Below are 20,732 nucleotides of genomic sequence, written 5' to 3' on the forward strand. Positions count from 1 at the left end.
AACTGCTTGTGCTGTTCTAGCCTCTTTTAGCTTGTGTAGCAACTGGAGGATATGTGATACAAGGAGTAACTTTTTAACTTCAACTTTTACTGAGTTCCTGTTATTTTGGCTTACAGCTAAACCACCTAATGGATGTTATGGACTGTATACAGAGCTCACAGGCTCACCAGCCAAACCACTGAGTTAGTAGAGTCAAAAGCAAACAGGATATTGACAATTACAATTACAAGTAAATCTTTCTTCAAGCATCAGAAAGACAAGTTATATGACACACTGTCAATCTCTCAAGTCATAGAAGGACAGCCAGAGAGAAAATTAGGTGTTGTGTCAAAAAAGAGTGCAAAGGGGATGCAAACTAGTAAATGAGGATTCTTTACAGGAAATGATAATGGTAAAATAGAGTGTCAAATTGCAGCTAGATTGAAATTATAATCTTGTAGATAAACATAGGCTATAAAGCTCACAGTTTTAATCAATCATATTAAAAAACAGTCTGCAGCCAACCAAAATCCTATCTAGTTGCAATAGTAAGAACTTTCAAAATAAATAAGTATAAATAATTAATTTTAAAAAGTATTTGAAAATCCCAAATAAAAAAAGCTATACAGTGAATCGTCTAAATCTCTGCCAAAATCCTCCTGAAAATTTCTCCGCCTTGCATTATGCAGTACATATAGTATTGCATCATACTAATTATCTTCTTCTTGCCATACCGATGAACAGTTTACCCTGGCAGATTTATGATGGTAACACACAAACAATTCTACACCAAGCTTAATTTGATTAAGACATATCACTTAACACTTGCAAAGGAAACTATTGAAGGATTGCTTGGAAAATTTCCTCTGGCAATTGCTCTAGGAAAGTATTTGTCTTTATGAGGCAATTATCACTTAAACGAGCTGGCAAAGGCAGGGGGCCTGTCGAACTAATAATGATAACCATTAACAGTGTTTACTTTCCAATATCCCCAACTTTTTACTGCCCAAACTAGGGAAATGCACAATGCATGGCATACTTTATTAAATGACAGACATGCATGATTAAATTTGCTAATAATTAAATATGACTTAAAAAAACAAAAAAGGTTACATGCATCTTTTCTTTCACATTAAAAACCAGTGCAACACAAACAAACAATTGGACACTTTTCTACCAATGCAAGGGACACACAGTATATATGTACCTAAAGAAGTACCGCAGCGTGATATATAATAAATAATAAGTGGATTTTTTTTCTAAAATAGAAACACAATTGGCCAAAGAGGCAAAGTTATTGCTTATACTGTATGACTTCAACCTTTGTGTTTTTTTTCCAAATAAGCTCGTAAAAACATTATATTTTTTTCCCCCTACAGTTTAGTGATTGTGGCCCACAAGCCCCCTGAAGGGCCAGTTAAACTAACAAGCTATTACAAATTGCAATTGCCTTTCAAAGACAGCCAAACGTAAGCAATTAAACACAAAACAGCCACATTAGCTACAGTAGATGACAGGAGTCATTTGCACTTGTGGTTTACATGTGGAACACATTAGTATTATACTTAAGCGTGCCAGACAGGGCTTAACCTATGAAGATGTAGTATTCAGTCCCCTGGTATAATCCGCTACAAAATAGTGGCTCTTGTTTTTTAGGGTGACAATTTTAAGATCTGTCCAGGGACAACGGATGAAAAATAGCCTTTTGGCTAATTCTGGTGCATTTACAGCAATGTTAATTAATGTACACTGTCCCTGTCAAATAAATTAATAAATAAAATAAATAAATGTGGATGGGATGATGAGTGGTAAAGAGGATGTCAGATTTAGCTAAAAGCTAAATTAATCAGTTGAGATCTCTAAATTAGACGTGGCACGGTTATAAAACTGACACTGTCTATCATCTGGCCAAGCCTTCGCTTTTCACTACAACGTTTGAGGAAATTAGTAGAAGATTGGCATGGTTTGGTGTTGGAAGGTGCCCGGGCCCTCTACTTTTTGGATAGTGGCTGGTGTATTTGACATAATCCCTGAGACTTGCGACTACAGGCTTTGATTCAACAGGTCTTTCGTACTCTAATGGTCTGCTCCCATTTAGTCTGGAACCTCTCTGCATCTGCTCCACACACGGAGCAATGCCTCGGCTCCAAACCCCTTTCTTTCTTTAAAACATGCCGTAAAAGGCCTTGTCTAACACTTAGATTGGGCAATTATAAAAGGTATCGGCTTTTCGGGGGGGTAATTATACAAAAAGGTACTGGCGTCTTTAGCTGACTGTTTTATTAACAGCATGTGAGTGCCTGTGTCTGAGTCTGGCGTGTACCACATTAGGCCTCTATAGATTTCTCCCCTGAAGCATGTGAGGTTATCACGCAAGCCTGCTATTGAACAAAACTGTTTGTACTCCCTCTAACCCATACATATTTAGGTATATTTTATAAAACATCTAAATCAGCCTCAATTGTCATAGCGTTACTAGATATTCTTTTCATTTATTCCTTCTCAGATCTCACACAATTGCCCTGAGAGGGAAGCAAAGTGATATAGGGAGATTTCTTTCACTTATTCAGCACTATCAACTATTGTGTGAGCTGAACTGCCCGCATAAAGATGGATCAGTTTTGCTTGGGTCTTGTCCTTTTAACAAGTGGCTTGAGGTGTTTTTTTTGCTTACTCTCAGACAATAGAGGCTGAGAAGGAGAGAGCAATATTGTAATTGATGGCTGTAAAGTGATCTTAATTGTTTAGTGATGGATGTAGGGTGGACACTTACAGAGCCTGACACTTGAGACAAGGCCTCGCATTCCTGAAACCGTCCCACCACTGTGTCCACCCCGGGCAATGGAGCTGCTCCACACAGCACACACAAACAGGAAGTAAAAAAAGAAAAGGACAGAGCAGAGCGTGAGACCACAAAATTGTAAAAAAAAAAAAAAAAAAAAGAAGAAAACTTTGAATTTCAACTGTGTTGTGCTTACATGTGATGTCAGGTACAGCTTGTTCAGATATGTAAGGTCTGTGCTCCTCTTTAGATCGCCCGTCTGATAGACTGTCCCCCTGCAACCTAGAGACAACACAAATACACTACTGTACACATTGGCAGTTGAGTTAAATCATCTCTGTAATCAGCATTTTCTTAAGCCACAACACTGCAATGCATGTTTAGAAATCGAATGCCAGATAACAAAAAGACAAGTGAGTCTCTATCGGTCTGAGGTGATGAGACATTAAGGAAGTGTTGATGATCACTTCTTCTTAAAATTTGGGATGGTACCATGAAAAGACCAATTCTAGCTCTTCATCACAGCTTCTCATCCTGGACAACATGAAATAGTCTTTGTTGGAACCAAAGAAATGCCTTCACATACATATGGAGAATGAATTAAGTTGTTTCAGTACTTCACTTACTAATGAAACAAAATTGAAAAACTGGCGCATACTTTACCCTTAAACCATTCTTTATCATGATGTGTTCCAAGCCCCTATAGCTTTTTACCTCCAAAGATATCTGTTTGGACTGAAAAGGAAGCGGGTCTGAGAGATTTGGCTGTCTCCTTGGATACTAAAAGATTTAAGTTTCCCTGAGATAGGAAAGTATACCGTGGGTTAAGACAAACAGTGATTGAAAAAACTTCTCAACGTGAAGATAAACATGCTGCATATGGCTTTTCACTGCTTTTATACTCAAACTATTCACACACTCAAACATCCACATGGAAACGCAGCATTTATTTTTCTAAAGCATATTTTTAAAGACTGTAAATCACGCCATATTTACTGTAATTACTCACTACTTTAGCTCCACATGTTTTAACTTCATGCCATTTCCATGTCATAGGCACAACCATTAACTGAAGACAAAGGAAAGCAATCCAAGCACTTTAAAGACAGAGCCTCTTGGTTTCTACCTCTACAATGAGGATAAAAGCAGAACGCAGCCTTTTAAAGTGTATTCTATTTCTTTACTTGCTTACACATCCTTCACTTTATCTCTTCCTCTTTTTAATAGTCTTTGCAAAAACCATTAATAGTACCCAAGACGACTATCACAAGGCCTTCCCATTCTCTGAACAAACGCTGCTCATAGCCGCAAGTCCCGACTTCCATTCCCTCAGTGCATTCCTGATATGAAAGCAATTAATTTAATGAGAACTACAAGCCCGAAAGAGGTTTGTGGAGCTCGAGCCATTTCCTTGGACAGCACCGCGAACTATGGACTGTGCCCAAGATCTGGGATGCGTTTGCACACACAAGGTTTTGTGGCAGGAGCACGTAGCCATTAAAAGAACTGATCGGGCGCATGAAGGAGGCGGATGAAATGCCAGTGTGACCACAGCTATAGCCCGAGAGACAGAGACATGCCCACAACACACAGGCCACACAGCACTTTACACTTTAACCGACCAGTAGAGAGGCCAAAGGAAGAGGCGTGTTTCCTGACCTGCCACAGCTAGTTAGGAGCCACACAGGCTGACTGGACTGTTTGGTGGCGGGGACAGTGGTTGGACAGAAGCAAGGGACAAGGACAATGGCTGAGGAAGGTGTCTAAAGGCTGGGAATCTAAAGGCTGGGACTTACTTCTTATATCCTTGGCCTGTATCATTACAGGTGGATCGTAAACACAGTAACATACAGGGGTGCTGCTGGAAATTGATACATTTTGTTGTGGCCTTCACACTGTGGGTGTGAAAGTAAGCGTCACCTCTCCTTGGCTTTGGGTGGTAGATGGTAAAGTGAAGTGGCTCAGTCTCGTTTGACTGCTTAGACAAACCAGGGTCGAGAATACAGCGGGCATGCATCACAACAAAAGTGTAATGCACTGACTGCTGGATCTGACTGACCCAAAAGAGCTCACATGCAGGAAAAAGGACAAGAAATCTCATGGGTTTGCCTCAGGGGTGACGGGTATGTGAGGAATGCTTGGGTCAGTGTTCACAGATCCATACAGGGTCAAGCGACCCTCTGCTATCTTTGCGAGAGTTCTATAATATCAAAAAGAATCCACTTAATCTTCCTGAGCCTCAACCTCTCACTAAACTAACTGTAAAAAGTTTAAAACTTCAGCAAGGCCACATCTGTCCAGTAGTTCTGTCTCCAGGTGTGAAACACAAGGGCACCAACTGTGCCACATATGTTATTGTTCCGAGGAGTCAGTTTTAAAGGTTGGCCCCATATTGAGCCATGTTTGAAAGGTTTTTCTGGTAATCCCATCTAGACAGAATGCTAATGCACACAGCATAAAGTCTCTGTTAGGACTGTCCTTCTCCTTACTTGCTCCCTGACCTCTGCCTCCACTCCCTGTTCACAGATGCATTCTGTGTGTATGCGTGCAAGGACATGCATGCACCTTTCATGTGTGGATTTATGAATTTGTGACCAACACTCCTAATTTCAGAATTCCATGTCTCCAGAATAGCACAAAAGGCATACCATGCGTGCAACACTTTTCCAGCTCAGTGATCTGTTTATGGCCCTTATACTCACCAAGAGTGACTACGAAAGACCATGACTCCTACGCCAATAAAACTTGGAGAGGATTTTGTGGTCAGGTTATAGGGGACAAAGCAAAAATTTGGATCGAACCAGAAGGAGAAAGGAAGACAGGGAAGGAGAACAGATGTCTGATATTTCAGTCACGAAAGAAAGTTGTGCGCCTGAGCCAAGAACGACTCCAGATACAGATGCTGCTTTGCTCTGCCGCTGATCCGACCCAGGATTCAATGATAGACCAAAGGTATAAACTATTTGCTTAAAAACATCCAGTCAATAAACTGTCTACAAAAAAGCTACAGATACCATTCATCCTCCTGCAGAACCTCTGACAACATCCCGCAGGATGTGCGTGGAGCAAAACTGATAAGCAGCGTGAATGAAAGAAGAGTAGGAAACAAACAAATTCCAAACCCCAAACACAAGAGGCCGTGCAGGCAGATGTGTGCCCAGCGTCTCATCAAACAGATACCCGTTTATCTCTGACTGGCATCAAGGAAGAGTCCTGCCCACACCTGTCCTGAGGTATCATACCCAACACTCAGAAATGTGAGCACTACACTGATGCTGAGGATCAGGGGGAACAGGAAATGTGTCAGAAGAGAAAAACTGTGATAACAAGAGAAAGGGTGATAATGGAGACGATTATCAGTGCCCGGGCTGATTTGTGAAAACAAGTAACACTGGAATGCTCCTCAGATATGATATTACTGTCTGTTCTGAGAACAATGGAAAGAAACAAAACTGATTACAATAATAACCACAAATGCACGGTAGCTAAAATGTATTTGAATTCACATAATTTAAAGCCTTAGAGCAACAGCTTGACATTTGGAAAATACTCTTATTTGCTTTGTTGCTGAAAGTTAGTCCAGGATGATTAGCTAAGCCAACTGGCTGTTGGCTGTAGTCATATATTTACCAGACAGACATTATTATCCAGATGGTATCCATCTATTCATCTAACTCTCGGCAAGAAGACAAAAAATATAATTTCCTAAAATGTTGACTTATTTCTTTAAACCCCTGTAAAAACAGTCTACAGAGCTGTGCTGTAAAAAAAAACACAATCTCTCTCCAAGTCACCAGATAAGAGAAGGTGGAAACATTTACCTGGCACACCTAGAGCAGATGTTGAGTGTAACTTTGGCCTGCGGTTCAGTATGATAGGAGCTGCGTCCCTGGCTGAACTTACTGCCAGATGGAGCCAAGCCCGTCACACCCTCCATCCGCAGGTCATCCAGGTCCTCTGAGGTGGGAGAAAGCCAAAGAGACACAAAGAAGGACAGAGGAAGGAGAAGGCAGAGGAAGAGAAAAAAAAGACGGAAAGGACAGTCGTTAATCATACTTTGGTCTCTCTCTTGTCAATATGGTGCCCGTTGATGACAGTTTGCTAAGAGCCAAAGATGCAAACTGTGCTCACTCACACACTGTACACACACACACACACACACACACACACACACACACAGACAAAATAAGAAGCTTGCATCATCAGCTCAAAACTCATTGTTATGAGGAGTGATGCGGGAGAGTTGATGACAGTGCCACATCAAGGGGGCAAAGAAACGGGAAGGGTACATTAACAGCTGAGGGTGAAAGGGGACAAAGAACAATGAAGTCGGCTGGGAAAAATGAGCGGTAAGATGGAGCTGGAAAGTTGGGTTTCGTCTGATCTATCCCTGTGTTCTCCAGAGCAAATACTCTGAGCACACACACATGGATCCCTCTTCCCTCTGACTCTCTAAAGAAGTCAATATGTTTCAGACACGCCAGTAATCATTGGTAACCTTTTACTTGTCTTTGCAGCCACAACATTTACATGTGAACAGACAGTATATTCTAAGATACCTGCTTTATCTTAAAACACAGCTGTTACCTATGTAATGAAGTCCTCTTTACATTTATAAAGAAAAAAGAATTATAAAATTTGAAGTATGGCTGTTATACAAAACTAAACAGGATCAGCAATCATATCTAAGAAACAAAATGTTCAACATCAAGACAGATATATGTTTCTTTAAAAGATGCTGCACTAGCATTATGGGAAAAGCAAGCATAAATCACGGCAACAACAAGACTTACGAAAGCAGGGAAGTAGAATAACATAAACTCAGTGGTTTGTTAAATGTTAGCAAGGATCAAAGAGGAGAGTTTGAATGAGCCAGACTTTGTTGGTTTTGAGTGCATCCTCAAGAGATAACACATATTGCAGTACTTTCCGTGTTATGACAATGAATAGTGAGGGGGTGTCTGCACTCTTACTTGGTTAGGTTTGCTGGTCAAGCTTTTTAAACACATGTTGAATCACGCAGAACATTTTGACCCGTCACCATAACAATATTTGTACCGCTCTTTCCATGAGACCAGAAGAATTTAGGAGCTTTGCCAGTAACAGGGAAGGTGTGGGGGGGGTTGTTCTCCACTCTGGCTGACATTGTTTCTGCTCTTGCACATACAGTACAGTAAATGTGCATGTCTAGTCATTTGAAACCAACAGTAACATTTCTCACTGGCCCTTGGTTTGGGGGGGACAAATATGTTTGACACCGTAAAAGAGGAGAATGCATGACTAATCATCTGGATTAGATTGGATGACACTTGCTCATGAGAACTCTCTCCCTCCATCCATCAGCATAGCACAGAGCACGGACATCTCTCCTGTCTCCTTTGGGAGTCAGTAAATCATTCTGACGAGACGTTTAAAACGCACTGCATCCATCTCATCAACTAATTGGTCACCATATCCTGACCCAATACGCTCAACGCTCCTAAGTTTATGGGATTTTTGGTTTCGTTTTTACACAAACAAACAAGCACAAACAATAGCAATAGATGAATGTGCAGTTTGCATTTTCTTACGTGTTTTGTTGTGTGCATTTATTCATGATAACAATGTTGCCCACTGGACTTTGTATCCGCAATTAAATATCTTAACTATTAGAAGAATCACCATTAAGTTTTTTGCAGACATTCATGGTCCCCAAATGATGACTTGTATTGATTTTGGCGTTCCCCAGTCTTTTCCTCTTACATTTGAGTGTCAAAAAACCCTGTCAATGAACAGATTGATTTACATGTAGAAAGTAAAGAAAACCACTGACCAATAAGTTATGACACTTAACGCCACAAAACTGATGAATGTTCTCATGTTGTACTCTTAACCCTTTGTTTTGTCTTCTCGTCGACCATGAACTTCTTTTTCCGGGTCAAAATTGAATTTTGGGTGCCTTTTCAGATTATTCTGATGCTTTAAAAAACTGTTTTGTCACTTATTTCAACGCTTTTTTATTCATGGTCAATATACACTTAATTTTTATGACATTATACCTCATTTTTTGAATGAAAGCAAAGCAGAAATTATGAGTTATTTTGACTAATAGTTAATATCAGAGGATGGTGAAAGTTTAGTCAGGATATGCTTTTTAAACCATTTAAAACATTTTTTTAATTGCTACAAAATTGAATAAAACACCCAAAATGCAATGAACGTAATCATTAACTTTATCTGTAAAGAATGTTGTCCGACTTCCAGACAACCTGCATCCATGTTATTTTTGGGCAATTTGGTTGCCCAAATTAACCCATGTTACTGATATAAAAAAACTTTGAAAATGGGTCAAATTTGACCCAAGGAAAACACAACGGTTAACTACAGTAGTGTGGGCTACATTATAGTGTTTAACACCAAAGACTGGTGGCAAAAGATCTAAATCATTATGTCTTTTTAAGACCTTTAACAAAGTGAGGAAGTGTCTTGCTTTTCTCACGTTGATCACTGACATCAGTCATGTCACTCACATCGTGTCCAGGCTGTCTAAGAATGAATTGTTTTAGAGTTATGTGGAGGACAAATACATTCCAGTAATCCCCTTAAGCAGGGCAATATTAAGTGTCCCATTCTTCACATGCATTGGAGGGAGTGGGGACAGAAAGAGCCACAAGCTATTTGCTGGTCGTGGGAACTGCTCGGGTCTAGGCCCTTACCTTATCCTCTTTTTTTTTTCATCGTCCAATCCCACTTCTAACCATTTCTTTTTTTTTGGCGACTGACTAATGCTGTCCTATGCCAGACTTTGTCTGGGTCATAGCCTGGGATACAAATCATTACTTGACACCTGAAAACATTCACTTGCGAGGCTGCAGCTTGCATGAAATAGCAAACGAATAACAACGAGCGGCTCTGACCCTGAAAGAGAACGTGACTTCTGTGTACACAGCTGCTTGTCACCTCACCGACTGCTTTGTCTTTTGGACTTCTGGTCGATATAAAATGAACCAATAATGGAGAGAAAGACCTGTTTGTCTGAAGGAAGAAAAAGCTAATCTCTAAAATTGTTGAAGTGAACAAAAGCTTTTGTCTGGAGTGCATCCCATGCAGAAAACAGATTAGACTGTGTCGTGTCTGAATGAAATGTTGCAGAGGTTGAAACATGTAGCAAACAGTCACAACATTTTGTGCTAAAACGATTTATTCTACGCTTGCAACAGTTCCTCCTTTTGGCCATATGGAGAAGATAGGATACAATTTCTCGATAATATCAACAGTCACAGATGCAAAGGGAAGAGTAACTCCTATTCAGACTGTCTTTGCATGTGTATGCTTTTTTTGTGGATACAGATGAGTTTCTAAAAAAAGGTTACAACTTCTGTAAAGGTGCACTTAGCCCCATACTACTACCCCGGTGTACTGTTGCTTACTGTCCACACCTTTAAAATCGTCTTGTTTGTCCATGTGCAGGCTTTAAGAGTAAGTGCAGCAATTCATCTGTGCAACAGCAGGCTGAATTTGAGCCATGTCATGAACTCTCTACTGGGGAGGGAGAGGCTACAGATTTCTGTGTTGACACCACACTCTGAGGAGGGCCTGTGTGTGGAGTGCTAAAGTAATAAATACTGTATGTGTCTCACTGGTTGGGGTTTGGGTGTTAGCATTGTAAATTACTGCTTTTACGTACATGCACATTGTGACGCATATGCTCAAATTGTATCACAATGAGCCTAAATGTGAATGAAGAAATAGTTTCTTATTTCTAAATCTATTTTTGTGTCGTTGAACATTTCAGAGTAGAGTGCACCGTTTAATCTACTATATTTCAATGTCTAGCAGTTCTACTATACTTTAAATGTAGTAATTAAAATGACGTTGAATAAACTGTTATATATAATATAACCAAGAATTCTAAAACCTTTTAACCTTCACACCTAGCTGTCACAAAGCTGTTCATTAGCGTATTACAAAATCTATGCTTACGTCTTTCATGTCTGCTTAGTCAAACACATATGACTGAGTGCATACTCTCTGTGTCACAATAGAACCCAGCATGCCTCCTACACAAACCACCATGATACGTTTGCAGTGCGTCTCCCATGAGACCAGCTTACCCCGAGACCATGACAGCCTCCCAGGCCTCTGTCTAGACACAACAAACGTCTGTCCACACTCGCCCGTTTGTCAGCCCGTCACATTTCACTTCCTGGGCTCCGGGGCAGCCATGCGTGCTCCCCCTGTCTAACGATGAGACATGGCAGATAAGTAAAATGGGTCTGCACTGGGGGTAGGTGGAGGGAGGAGGTTGAGAAATGGAAACTATTCGAGCGATGCAATCCCAACAAAGGCCTGAGCGATGAGGAATTCCGTGCCGCAATCACTCACTCACAGTAAAGACAGAAAGGAATGGAGCATAGCGCACAGATAAAGTGTTTGTGTGTTCCTCTCTCCAAGTTTCCATGTAATTTATTTAGTTTAGACAGAGACGGACTGACTGGCTCTTTGCTCCTCTTTACAGGGCTCAAAAGTCATAATTAGCACATTGGTTTCAAGAATAACTTAATATACACCTTCTTGGATTATACGTTGACAGATGTATGTGGTGGAATCATCTAAAGCACTACCTCACACGTGGAGCAAGGAGACACGCACGCACACACTTCGTCATCCTGCGCACCAAATCCCCAGCATTTCATCAAAGGCTGTGAGTTATTGTGTCTCATCTAAAGTGAAATAATTGAATTTTCCATTCTTTCATGAGCAGTGACGGCGCCCCACCACATACTGAAACACTGGGCTGTAATTAATGATCTTTAAGTGATATATGACCTTGTACAGTCAAAAGCTCCACTCACTCAAACAGAGACCCACATGTGTGAGCAACATATAGATAAAAAGGCTCATGGCACATACTCAACCCAACACATACAGTACAGTGACACTTGCAGACCTCACACTTTTGTTGCCCTCACACATACAACCAGCATTTGTTTTTCATTAAACTTTGAGCACCAAAGCCTCCACTCGGCGGTTAGTCATCACACAGACATCTTTGATGTGAGTTGCTTCAGAGACGCATTTGTTTGGCTTTGTAATAAAAACAATACTCCAACTTACATTTCATAATTATGCCTCTGCTTTCAATAGCACCCTCCTCCACTCCTGGCCTAGAAATATGCCCGTTAGGCTCCACGACTCTGACTACAGCAGTAAAAAACCCTGATCAGAATCAGATGGGGACACACATGAGCAGGGTAACATCACAGCTCTGAGGCCTGTGCAAAGTCTTATCGAAGACCCTGGTGCAGACCTCCTTTAAGTCGCTTTCTAACCGCAAATATGACAGAGATTAGGACGTCACTGTAGACACAGCAGAGCCTGATATACTGATGCAACAATGTCAGTCATTGTAGTTGGAAAAGTGACTTGAGCATGTAATGCAAAATGTAGTTGAATTACACTTTGAGCTTTAAGACGATTTTGTATGAAAATGCCTATCAAGACAGCTGTCTGCCAGGATCAAGGCTGCCATCTACAGTTCAAAAAAATTATTTGAAATCACTTATAAAAGAAGAAGAATAATCCATCAAAGTAAAATATATCTGTACAAGAAGAGTCTGGGGAGATGATGATGATGATGATGAGCAATTTAATTTAATAAAAACAAACATGTACATGAGTGAAGGGATGATATGTTGATGTAGTTTAAGCAATTATCTCCTTTGAGTTTAGATATCTATATTTCATCTTCATTGTTTCCCCGCTTGTTTGTGATTACCACATAGATACAGCAGCTCGCGCACACGCACACACACACACACACACACACACACACACACACACACACACACACACACACACACACACACACACACACACACTACTGATTACACACCAATTAGTGTAAAATGACATCAAGTCTAACTTCATTTGTCTCTTAAATCTTAATCTTGCAGCAGAGGAGCCAGAGAAAAGTGATGTAACTTATTTTTTGCATTTGACTTTTTGTCCTTTTAGATTAAGCTGGCACTGGGGGTGGGGGGGGTCTTTAGCCGATTAATTTATGATAACACAATGCACCCATTCACACAAGTCTTTTATCTGTCTAGATAATGCTTTACACAGATATCATCCTTGTGTTACTATCTACCATATTTAGCTTATGTCTGGAGCCACATTACATCATCCTTGTGTCCATTCAGCTCCCTTCCATTCAGAGAACCTGCTCAGTTCATCTGCGGTGCTTAAGCATACCGGACATACGTACGCTGGCTGGTATTAGGCCATGCTGTGCGTAATGACTACTGTTAGATTTATGGTATGATCACAGCAGCCTACTTGCCTATTGGTAATTGCTTCCAGTAATACCACAGCAATTTGCCTCTCGATTAGCGTATCCATCGGCACCATGGAGACTTTCACAGGCTGCAAATTGGGCGCAGTTAAGACTTTAACTGGAGACATTCTTTTCACCATCAGACGGGCGAAACCTTTAGAGGTGAACCCAGCCCTTTCAAGCTTCCACTTGAAGTGAAAGATTTAGTGCTGAAGCAACTCACACCACGCACATACATGTCCTCATCCACCTCCTCTCCTTTTTTCAATCCACAATAATGATATCGTTGTGTTGTGGTTGGTTTACATTGTTTCCAGGGAAACTGTTGTGTCTGTAGTTGTTTGGGCAAGGATTAAGGGAGCAATGGGAGTGTGTGTGTGTGTGTGTGTGTGTGTGTGTGTGTGTGTGTGCCTTGTCTGCCAACTCTGACAGTCTGAATGTTGACCTTGGGCAGAGGACAAACAGGCAGCTTTTAGCCATGTTAGCACTGCAATCGGTTCATTCAGACACACACAGGGATGTACACATACTACAGGTTACATTACCAACAAAGTTGAATGATGTTTACAATGTTCCCAACAATGTTGGACTAAGTGGCTAAGAGCCGTTTTACTTACTTTTTTTTTGCTGCATTACATTTATTTGACAGCTTTATTATTAGTTCCCACACTGACTAATGATCTTACATTTAAAACGTATGAGTTTATATTATACAAAGCATTGCTTAATCTACTCAACATAAAAAAAGGTAAAATGAACTCCACCTTTTCCAGCTACAACATTATAATTAGCTCTGTGAGGCTGTGCCTGGAAAGGTTGTAGTAGTTTTGATTTTTCAATTAGCTTTAATTTTATTTTATTTTTGACTTTTGGATTTCATTTTAGTTAGTGTGTTTTTTATATATTTAGTTTTACAGTAGTTTTAGTTCATTTTTGTCCAGGCCAGGTGTAACCTCTCAGAAGTTTGTGGTTACATATACTGTACAAACAAAATACATGGATAGAGTAGATTATAAGAATAGATGATGTTTAATATTTAATCTTTGCGCTACTTGATTGCCCGATGTGAAGCAATCAGGGCACAGTGCCATCTCATGTCAAGTCCGTTCAATTTCTGTGGTTCAATAAGTTACTAGAGTTGACGTAAATTAATGCGGTCTCCTTTTTAAGTAGTGATATATTTCAGCAAAACTAAAACTGAGACGATTGACTTTCGTTTTTATGTAATTTTTTTAATTTTTTAATCTGGAAGGTTAAAAGGTTTTAACTTTATTTAGTTATAGGTCTACTAAAATATTTAAAACAATAATATTTTAAAAAGTGTTTTATTTTACTAATAACTAGCCGGTACCTAGGTACTGCTAAAGGCTAACCTCAACATGCTAACATGCTCAAAATGAAGAAAATTAAAAACTTAAAGGGTGAACATAATTAATATTATACCTTACCTAACTGTAACATCCGCATGTTAGCAAGCTAACATTTGCTAATTGGCACTAAAAACCAAGTACAACTGAGACTGGTGCAAATGATTTTTTTTTCCAGATATTTGGTCACAAACCAAAACACTGGACAAACTGAAGTAAATATGAAAGGTTCACCAATGTAATTCCATTAGTATGGCTAAGAAATACTTTACACATCATCATGAAAGTAATATTGATATATACAAATTATTTACTAATGTAATAGAATCGTTTTACAATGAAGTTAGGCCTATTGCTCCTTTTGTTTTTTCCGTTGCTTTTAATAATTTCTGTTAGATCTTTCTCACAGGAAATGCCAAATGTATGGCAAGAATCTGAAGGGGGCCATTTGTAATATTCGTCACAACAAATGTGTTATTCCTATCTGCCAAACTGCTAATAGCAGCTTTGCTCTTTCACTAGAGAAAGTAATTTAGTAGGACTGCGTAAATGTTCAGGCCTCTATGATTTGAAAGGCCAAGACTTTTACCACCGTCAATGGCAAGGGGTCTATATGTAGTAGATGACCTAACATAGAACATTTCTCATTTCAATTTCAGGGTGGTCAAGATTGGCTCTTTTTCCCCCACCAACTGCTCTTTTTTCTTTTTTAATTATTGCATCATACCCACATACTCAAAAAATAGCCACACAGGCATTGTAACTCATCTATTATACACGGCTTTATTCCGTGTGTATCAAAGAACAGACAGAGCTTTATGCTCTCAACCTGTCCCTGTCAAATCCTCACTGTCACTTTGAATCAGCAAGAGTGGGTAATCCTACTCTTACCTCCTCTGCTGTTTCAGGAAACATGCCAGATCACACTGACAGAATCTTTGTTACTCTCTACTGTAACAAAAGTGCATGTAAAATGGGATCTGAAAGTAATGTGTCTACCAAACAAAACCCTTTAAACAATTCCTGACTGCCTACAGGCATGTAAACAACCCTTATTCTATTCCCATATTCACTAAAGTTAACATTGAGAATTCAAAGAGAATGTTTCTGAAATGGAATACTTCCTCTAAGAATGACAAGACCAGTAACTTTTCAGCGGGAACTGGCCAACTTGTCTCATTAACTTACCATAAAATAACACTGAAAGACCAAAAACAGAGTGTTTCTCCCCACACACTGAACCCAGCTGGTTTCTTATTTCAGATCAGTATAAGAACTGTGGTCTCATCACCCACTGAAAGCTTGAATCTTGACATTTTCCATGGCTCTACAACAACATGTGAGTCATATCGTATTCAATATGGTTTTGACTGTGGCAAATATTAAGTGCAGAACTAATGAAAACAACTGGGGAAACCATCCCTGAGAGCAGCTATAGAATCAATAAGACTTAGCCTCTAAGCTGATTTTATTTTCTCCCTTTGTAACAATCTGAACAAAACAAGTCAACCTTAAGCCATGTCTTTGTTTTTTATAATTGCATTCAATCTGGACCAGCTTGGCTAGCAGCACTGTAAACCAGAGGATGTTATCGTTCTCTTGTAGCTCCTTACCCAGGTGTTGACCCAGATTGCAAAACCCTTCTGCTCAATATGGGAATGGAGATTAGCTGCTAACTTTCTTTGTATCTTCTAAGCCTGCGTTTACAACGGATCTTAGTCGCTCACAAACACTGTAGTTGTTACTGTTATTTAATTCCACTCATTTGGGTAGTGTTGATTTCTCTTTAAAGCAGTAATTTGCACAACAAGGATGTTCACAGCCACTTAGACGGTGTGATGAACGAAGCTATTCAACTGATAATACAACAACTACATGGAGAAACTACAGATTTGCATTGTACAAAATATACTCATCTGACACTAATAAATGAACAGTTGGAAATACTTTTTAACCTAGCCCTTTACTTTCAAAAAGGCTTTCAACATAGTTGCTGTAATACCATATCTTAGCCACTAGAGGTCAGCCTAAGTAAATGCTTAAATAAATAGAAAACGGAAGATAACGTGCCTCCATAATCTCTGGTACAGTAGTGATTTGACTGCTGCATGTGAGAGGCCATAGAGAGGAATAACTTCACATATAGCAATGGAACATAGCATGTTAAGCATGTTATTATCAATTAACATGTGATTGCTCAACATTAAGAAAGGAGATTGCTAAAAACAGAGGGAGGTATTGACATTGTTACGTTATAGAATCGGAACATCACATCACATGCACATGTGTGGAAAATTTACTTAAAATTACTGTAAAAAAAAAAAATGCAACACAATACTAGCTGTATGATACAATTTTAATCCACTGATTTACAAGTTTGACCTATTCGGCAAGCCCCCTGCCTGGTGTTGAGCAATTAATTAAATCCCTCCCAGCTCCAGGAGTGTTTTAAACATCATATGGACAGCATCAAGGAAAAAGATAAATATCTCCTTCAGGGATCAATATAATATCACAAGATCATCTTTGGCATCCATTTGGTCATGAGCAACAGAATTTGTGCCAGGATCCTTTTTGCAAACAAGGCCTACAGATCCTCCTGAGGCTCACTCCTTTCTCCAAGTTCACCAAGCCCACCCATGCGGCATGTTAGCATCGCTTTAATTAACTACAGTAGTGAGGCAGGCCACTCAGCGTGGCAGCCAATACGATGGCGGTGGTCCCTGCGGAGAGCGCCATGACCAGGCGCCGATAGAGTATCAAAAATGACACGGCTGCAATATTTCCTTTGAATGACTGCCCTGGACCATGGTGTAAAAGCCACTGGGGAGAATGTGCTTAGAGCTATGATCAAGGAGGGCCATCACAGGCCATCAACATCCTGCTTTATGGCTGTATTTATCACCATCGTATACTGCTGTCGTCAACTGTGTTTGGCTTATATAAAGGAAAAGAAATGTTTACTCAATGATTTATTCCCATTACCACAAAGCAGAAAAGGGATTAAGAACAGTAAAATAAATACAATTAAGGAATGAAGGAATGAAATCAGTTAATTCAAACTGTAAAGTTACACTGTCTTACAGCTATAAATACAGGGCCTACTATGAAATCAGATAAACAGAGTGCACCATTCATCTTTGAATCAATGGAGCAGAGAGATATCTAAAACTTGTAGATCTTTAGGCGGAGTGTGAACCCAGGCCCTTATAGATCTTTGATGTCTTTACTAATTGTCAAACAATTAGTTGTTTAGGAAACTGATAAACAATCACAGTTTTCAAATCTTTTTCGGCTTTGGTTACTTGTCATTACAAAGTATTTTGATATTTCATAAACTAAACAAGCAATTCATTAAAAAAAAAAAAAAGCTGAAGCTTTGAAAAGAAGACCAATCATTTATTGCAGATCCAATTTGTGGTAACCTGCCACACATCGATAAAGAAATGTGACCGTGTGGATGAACCCGATGAACGGATCCTGCTAACAAGCACAGATGCATAGGCACTGTGACAGCAGAGCAGAGAGCTAAGACCAAAGAGCAGCAGCTCAGAAGAGACACTAAAGAACTATAATTGGAGCCCATGATGTAGACGCGGGTGGTTATTCTTCAAAGAAGTACCATATGACAGGCATTTGTTAGCTTACCTAGATGAAAGTAAGTGTATTTACATTTGAGGTTTTGGGTAAAAACGTTTTTTCCCAGCATTAGATATGGCTTTTAATAATTTCAGACTTCAAGTAATGAAGTCTGGGTTGTATACCTTTGTGGAAGACGTTGTGTGTGCATGTGTGTCTATGACCTCCCTTCGCAGAAGTGTTTAACGCAGGGAGAAGGTACTTTACTCCAGAGATTCACTCCTGCAGGTAAAGACAACCGCAGAGTGGAGACAGAGTGGAAGAACAAGTGACAGATATCAAAGAGAGTGCTTTACCAAAAAAATATTTCAGTCAAGAAATTCAATTTGGCATGAGGTATTACATTAGGTGTTTACACAGACAGGGTGACGAGCTGTCAGGCCCTCCACTCAATAAAGCCAGAACAAGATCAGATGCTCTACTTACCCCTATGGTCAGCTACTCATCCTAAGTCAGCACATGATGGCATGACTGACATAAAGAAATACACACACACACACACACACACACACACACAAACACACACACACACACACACACAAAGCAAATAAAAAAAGCTACTTTGTTATTCTTCAATTGTCAAAGTGAATACCTAGACCCACTGTCTAAGAGCAACTGGCCACACTTTATAAACAGGAAGCATAGTTTCTCTTTAACAGGTATTACTACAGTGCTCTTTAGTACAGCATCAAATAAACAAACTGCTGCTTTGCTAATCCAGCTACAGTATAGTACCACTACATACCGTGTGCGTACAGGTCCATGTATATGCAACAATTTCAATCCCTTTTAGCCGTCCCTTACATTCAATTTCCACCATTTTCATTTCAATAGCACTTCTTTTCAAATGCAGTCTACTCCTCTCTCAGTTAGTGCTTTTCCCCTTTTATGAACATGCTTTTCCACAACTCCCAGAGAAGATGTCCTAACATGGTGCATTTCAGTAAATGCATGCAGCCAAAGAAAGTAATTGCACTAACTATTAGCACAGTAAGATCAACCGTTTTAGTTCTTCCAGCTGGAGTTGCAAAGTCAACTCAACACACTTAATGCTTTCACGGCAGTAGGGGAAATTCTACCCATGGCTCTATGATACATGTTGATGCAATGTGCAGTGGTGCAAAGAAGAGGAGTAGAACCTGATATTTGCCATTAATGCTTATGAGATTGTATCTTATTTTGACTATCAAAGCTGCAGTGGAAATTTTTACTTATTTGACCAGTTATCCAGTGTACATAAAAAGTAGACTTTTACATGTTTCCCAAAGAAAAAGGTACAATAAACAAGCACTGAAGTGTGCGTTATCTAGATTTCCTTTCTACATAGTCGAGAATGTTCTTCCATTTCAGAGATTTGTCTTTTTGAAAAACATGTTCAAAGAACAAGTTTGCAGTTTCACTTTGAAAGTCAAATGCATTTGGACTTATGAATATCAGAACAGAGTTCATGAAAGATATTGAAAACTCTGATCTCCTGTGCAAAGAGACTCATTAAAAATGAAATGTTACAGCTATCATTTATTTTCTGTTCCACACATATGGTAAACACAGAAAGCTGTTCTCTTCCATGTGGGATGTTAAGAAAAAAGGTGCCTGTCACACATTTGCTGATACACACAGTAAAGGAGTCATACACCTGCCTGCCAGTGTGGCAGAGAAGTGGCTTAGAAATAACCTTGTATTATAACCAATGAAATTTGATTAGCAGAATTCAATGGAATGCAACTACATAGGAAATCATGTCATGTTGATGCAGTGCACTGTACAAAGATTACAAAATTGCAATGTGTGTCTGTGTACATCAAAAAGTGATGTATATACAGAATATGTTACATTACCCAGAAGCTCCATGGCATCGTCCTCGTCCTCCATCTCTTCCTCGGCGATGGAGGGGACAGGGCTATGGACCGAATCAAAAGAATCCTGGGACAACATGGCGGCCAGTATTTTTTTGTGATGCTGCTGCTGCTCCCTTAGCCCTTTGCTCTTTGTTTCCATCTTCAGGCTGAAGGGGCAAGCAGAAGAGGAGTCAGGCCTAAAGAGTTAAAAAGCTAAAAGACTTTTTCACCCCTATACATAATTGGATCACCATTTATTGACACATAGGAACATATGATGACCTAAAATACATCAGTTGTTGCTGGTTATTTCCCACACACAGCCCCTACCCTTTATAAAGTACTTGAAAGATCAATTTGTTATGCATGTGAATCATCATCTGTGATGTTTCAGCTAACAAGAAATATTTATACAAAATTAGCATGTTTTAAAATAATTCTTCCCATATTTATTTCCTACTCTCATCCTAATCTGTCAGGCTTGTATCTAAGCCGTACGGAATGTTACATTTGTCTTAGTGGTGTGCGACTATATTTAAAGTGTGTTTTACCACTTGTTGCATTTGGCAGCCGTTCCATGGTTGTGGGACAAAATACCATACAATCATTTCAAGTGCCATGCAGGTGCAGAACAACCTGCTATAAAAAGATAAGCAGGGACAAGATTATATGGGGTAGTTGCTCTGAGGTGAGCAAAGGTGAGAGTGCCCTGTACTCTCCCTCCTGTCCATCCCTTGTTGGGTGTATAAGGGATGGACAGGAGGGAGAGTACAGGGCACTGGTGGATGACTTTGTGGAGTGGTCTGGTAAGA

General features: G+C 39.7%; 1 protein-coding gene across 1 annotated transcript in view; it reads right to left on the reverse strand.

Annotated features, from left to right (window-relative positions):
* c22h8orf34 (chromosome 22 C8orf34 homolog) overlaps window positions 1–20,732 on the reverse strand; it is a 56,191-nt gene that overhangs the window by 13,906 nt on the left and 21,553 nt on the right. Inside the window, exons 7-10 of the mRNA XM_034861748.1 lie at window positions 19,921–20,087; window positions 6,583–6,718; window positions 2,958–3,043; window positions 2,753–2,826 (exon numbers count right to left, since the gene is read on the reverse strand). Of these exons, the coding sequence (XP_034717639.1) occupies window positions 2,753–2,826; window positions 2,958–3,043; window positions 6,583–6,718; window positions 19,921–20,087 (463 nt within the window). The remainder of the gene's footprint in view (window positions 1–2,752; window positions 2,827–2,957; window positions 3,044–6,582; window positions 6,719–19,920; window positions 20,088–20,732) is intronic.

Source organism: Etheostoma cragini, chromosome 22 (genome assembly GCF_013103735.1).
Source record: "Etheostoma cragini isolate CJK2018 chromosome 22, CSU_Ecrag_1.0, whole genome shotgun sequence".
Taxonomy (NCBI): domain Eukaryota; kingdom Metazoa; phylum Chordata; class Actinopteri; order Perciformes; family Percidae; genus Etheostoma; species Etheostoma cragini.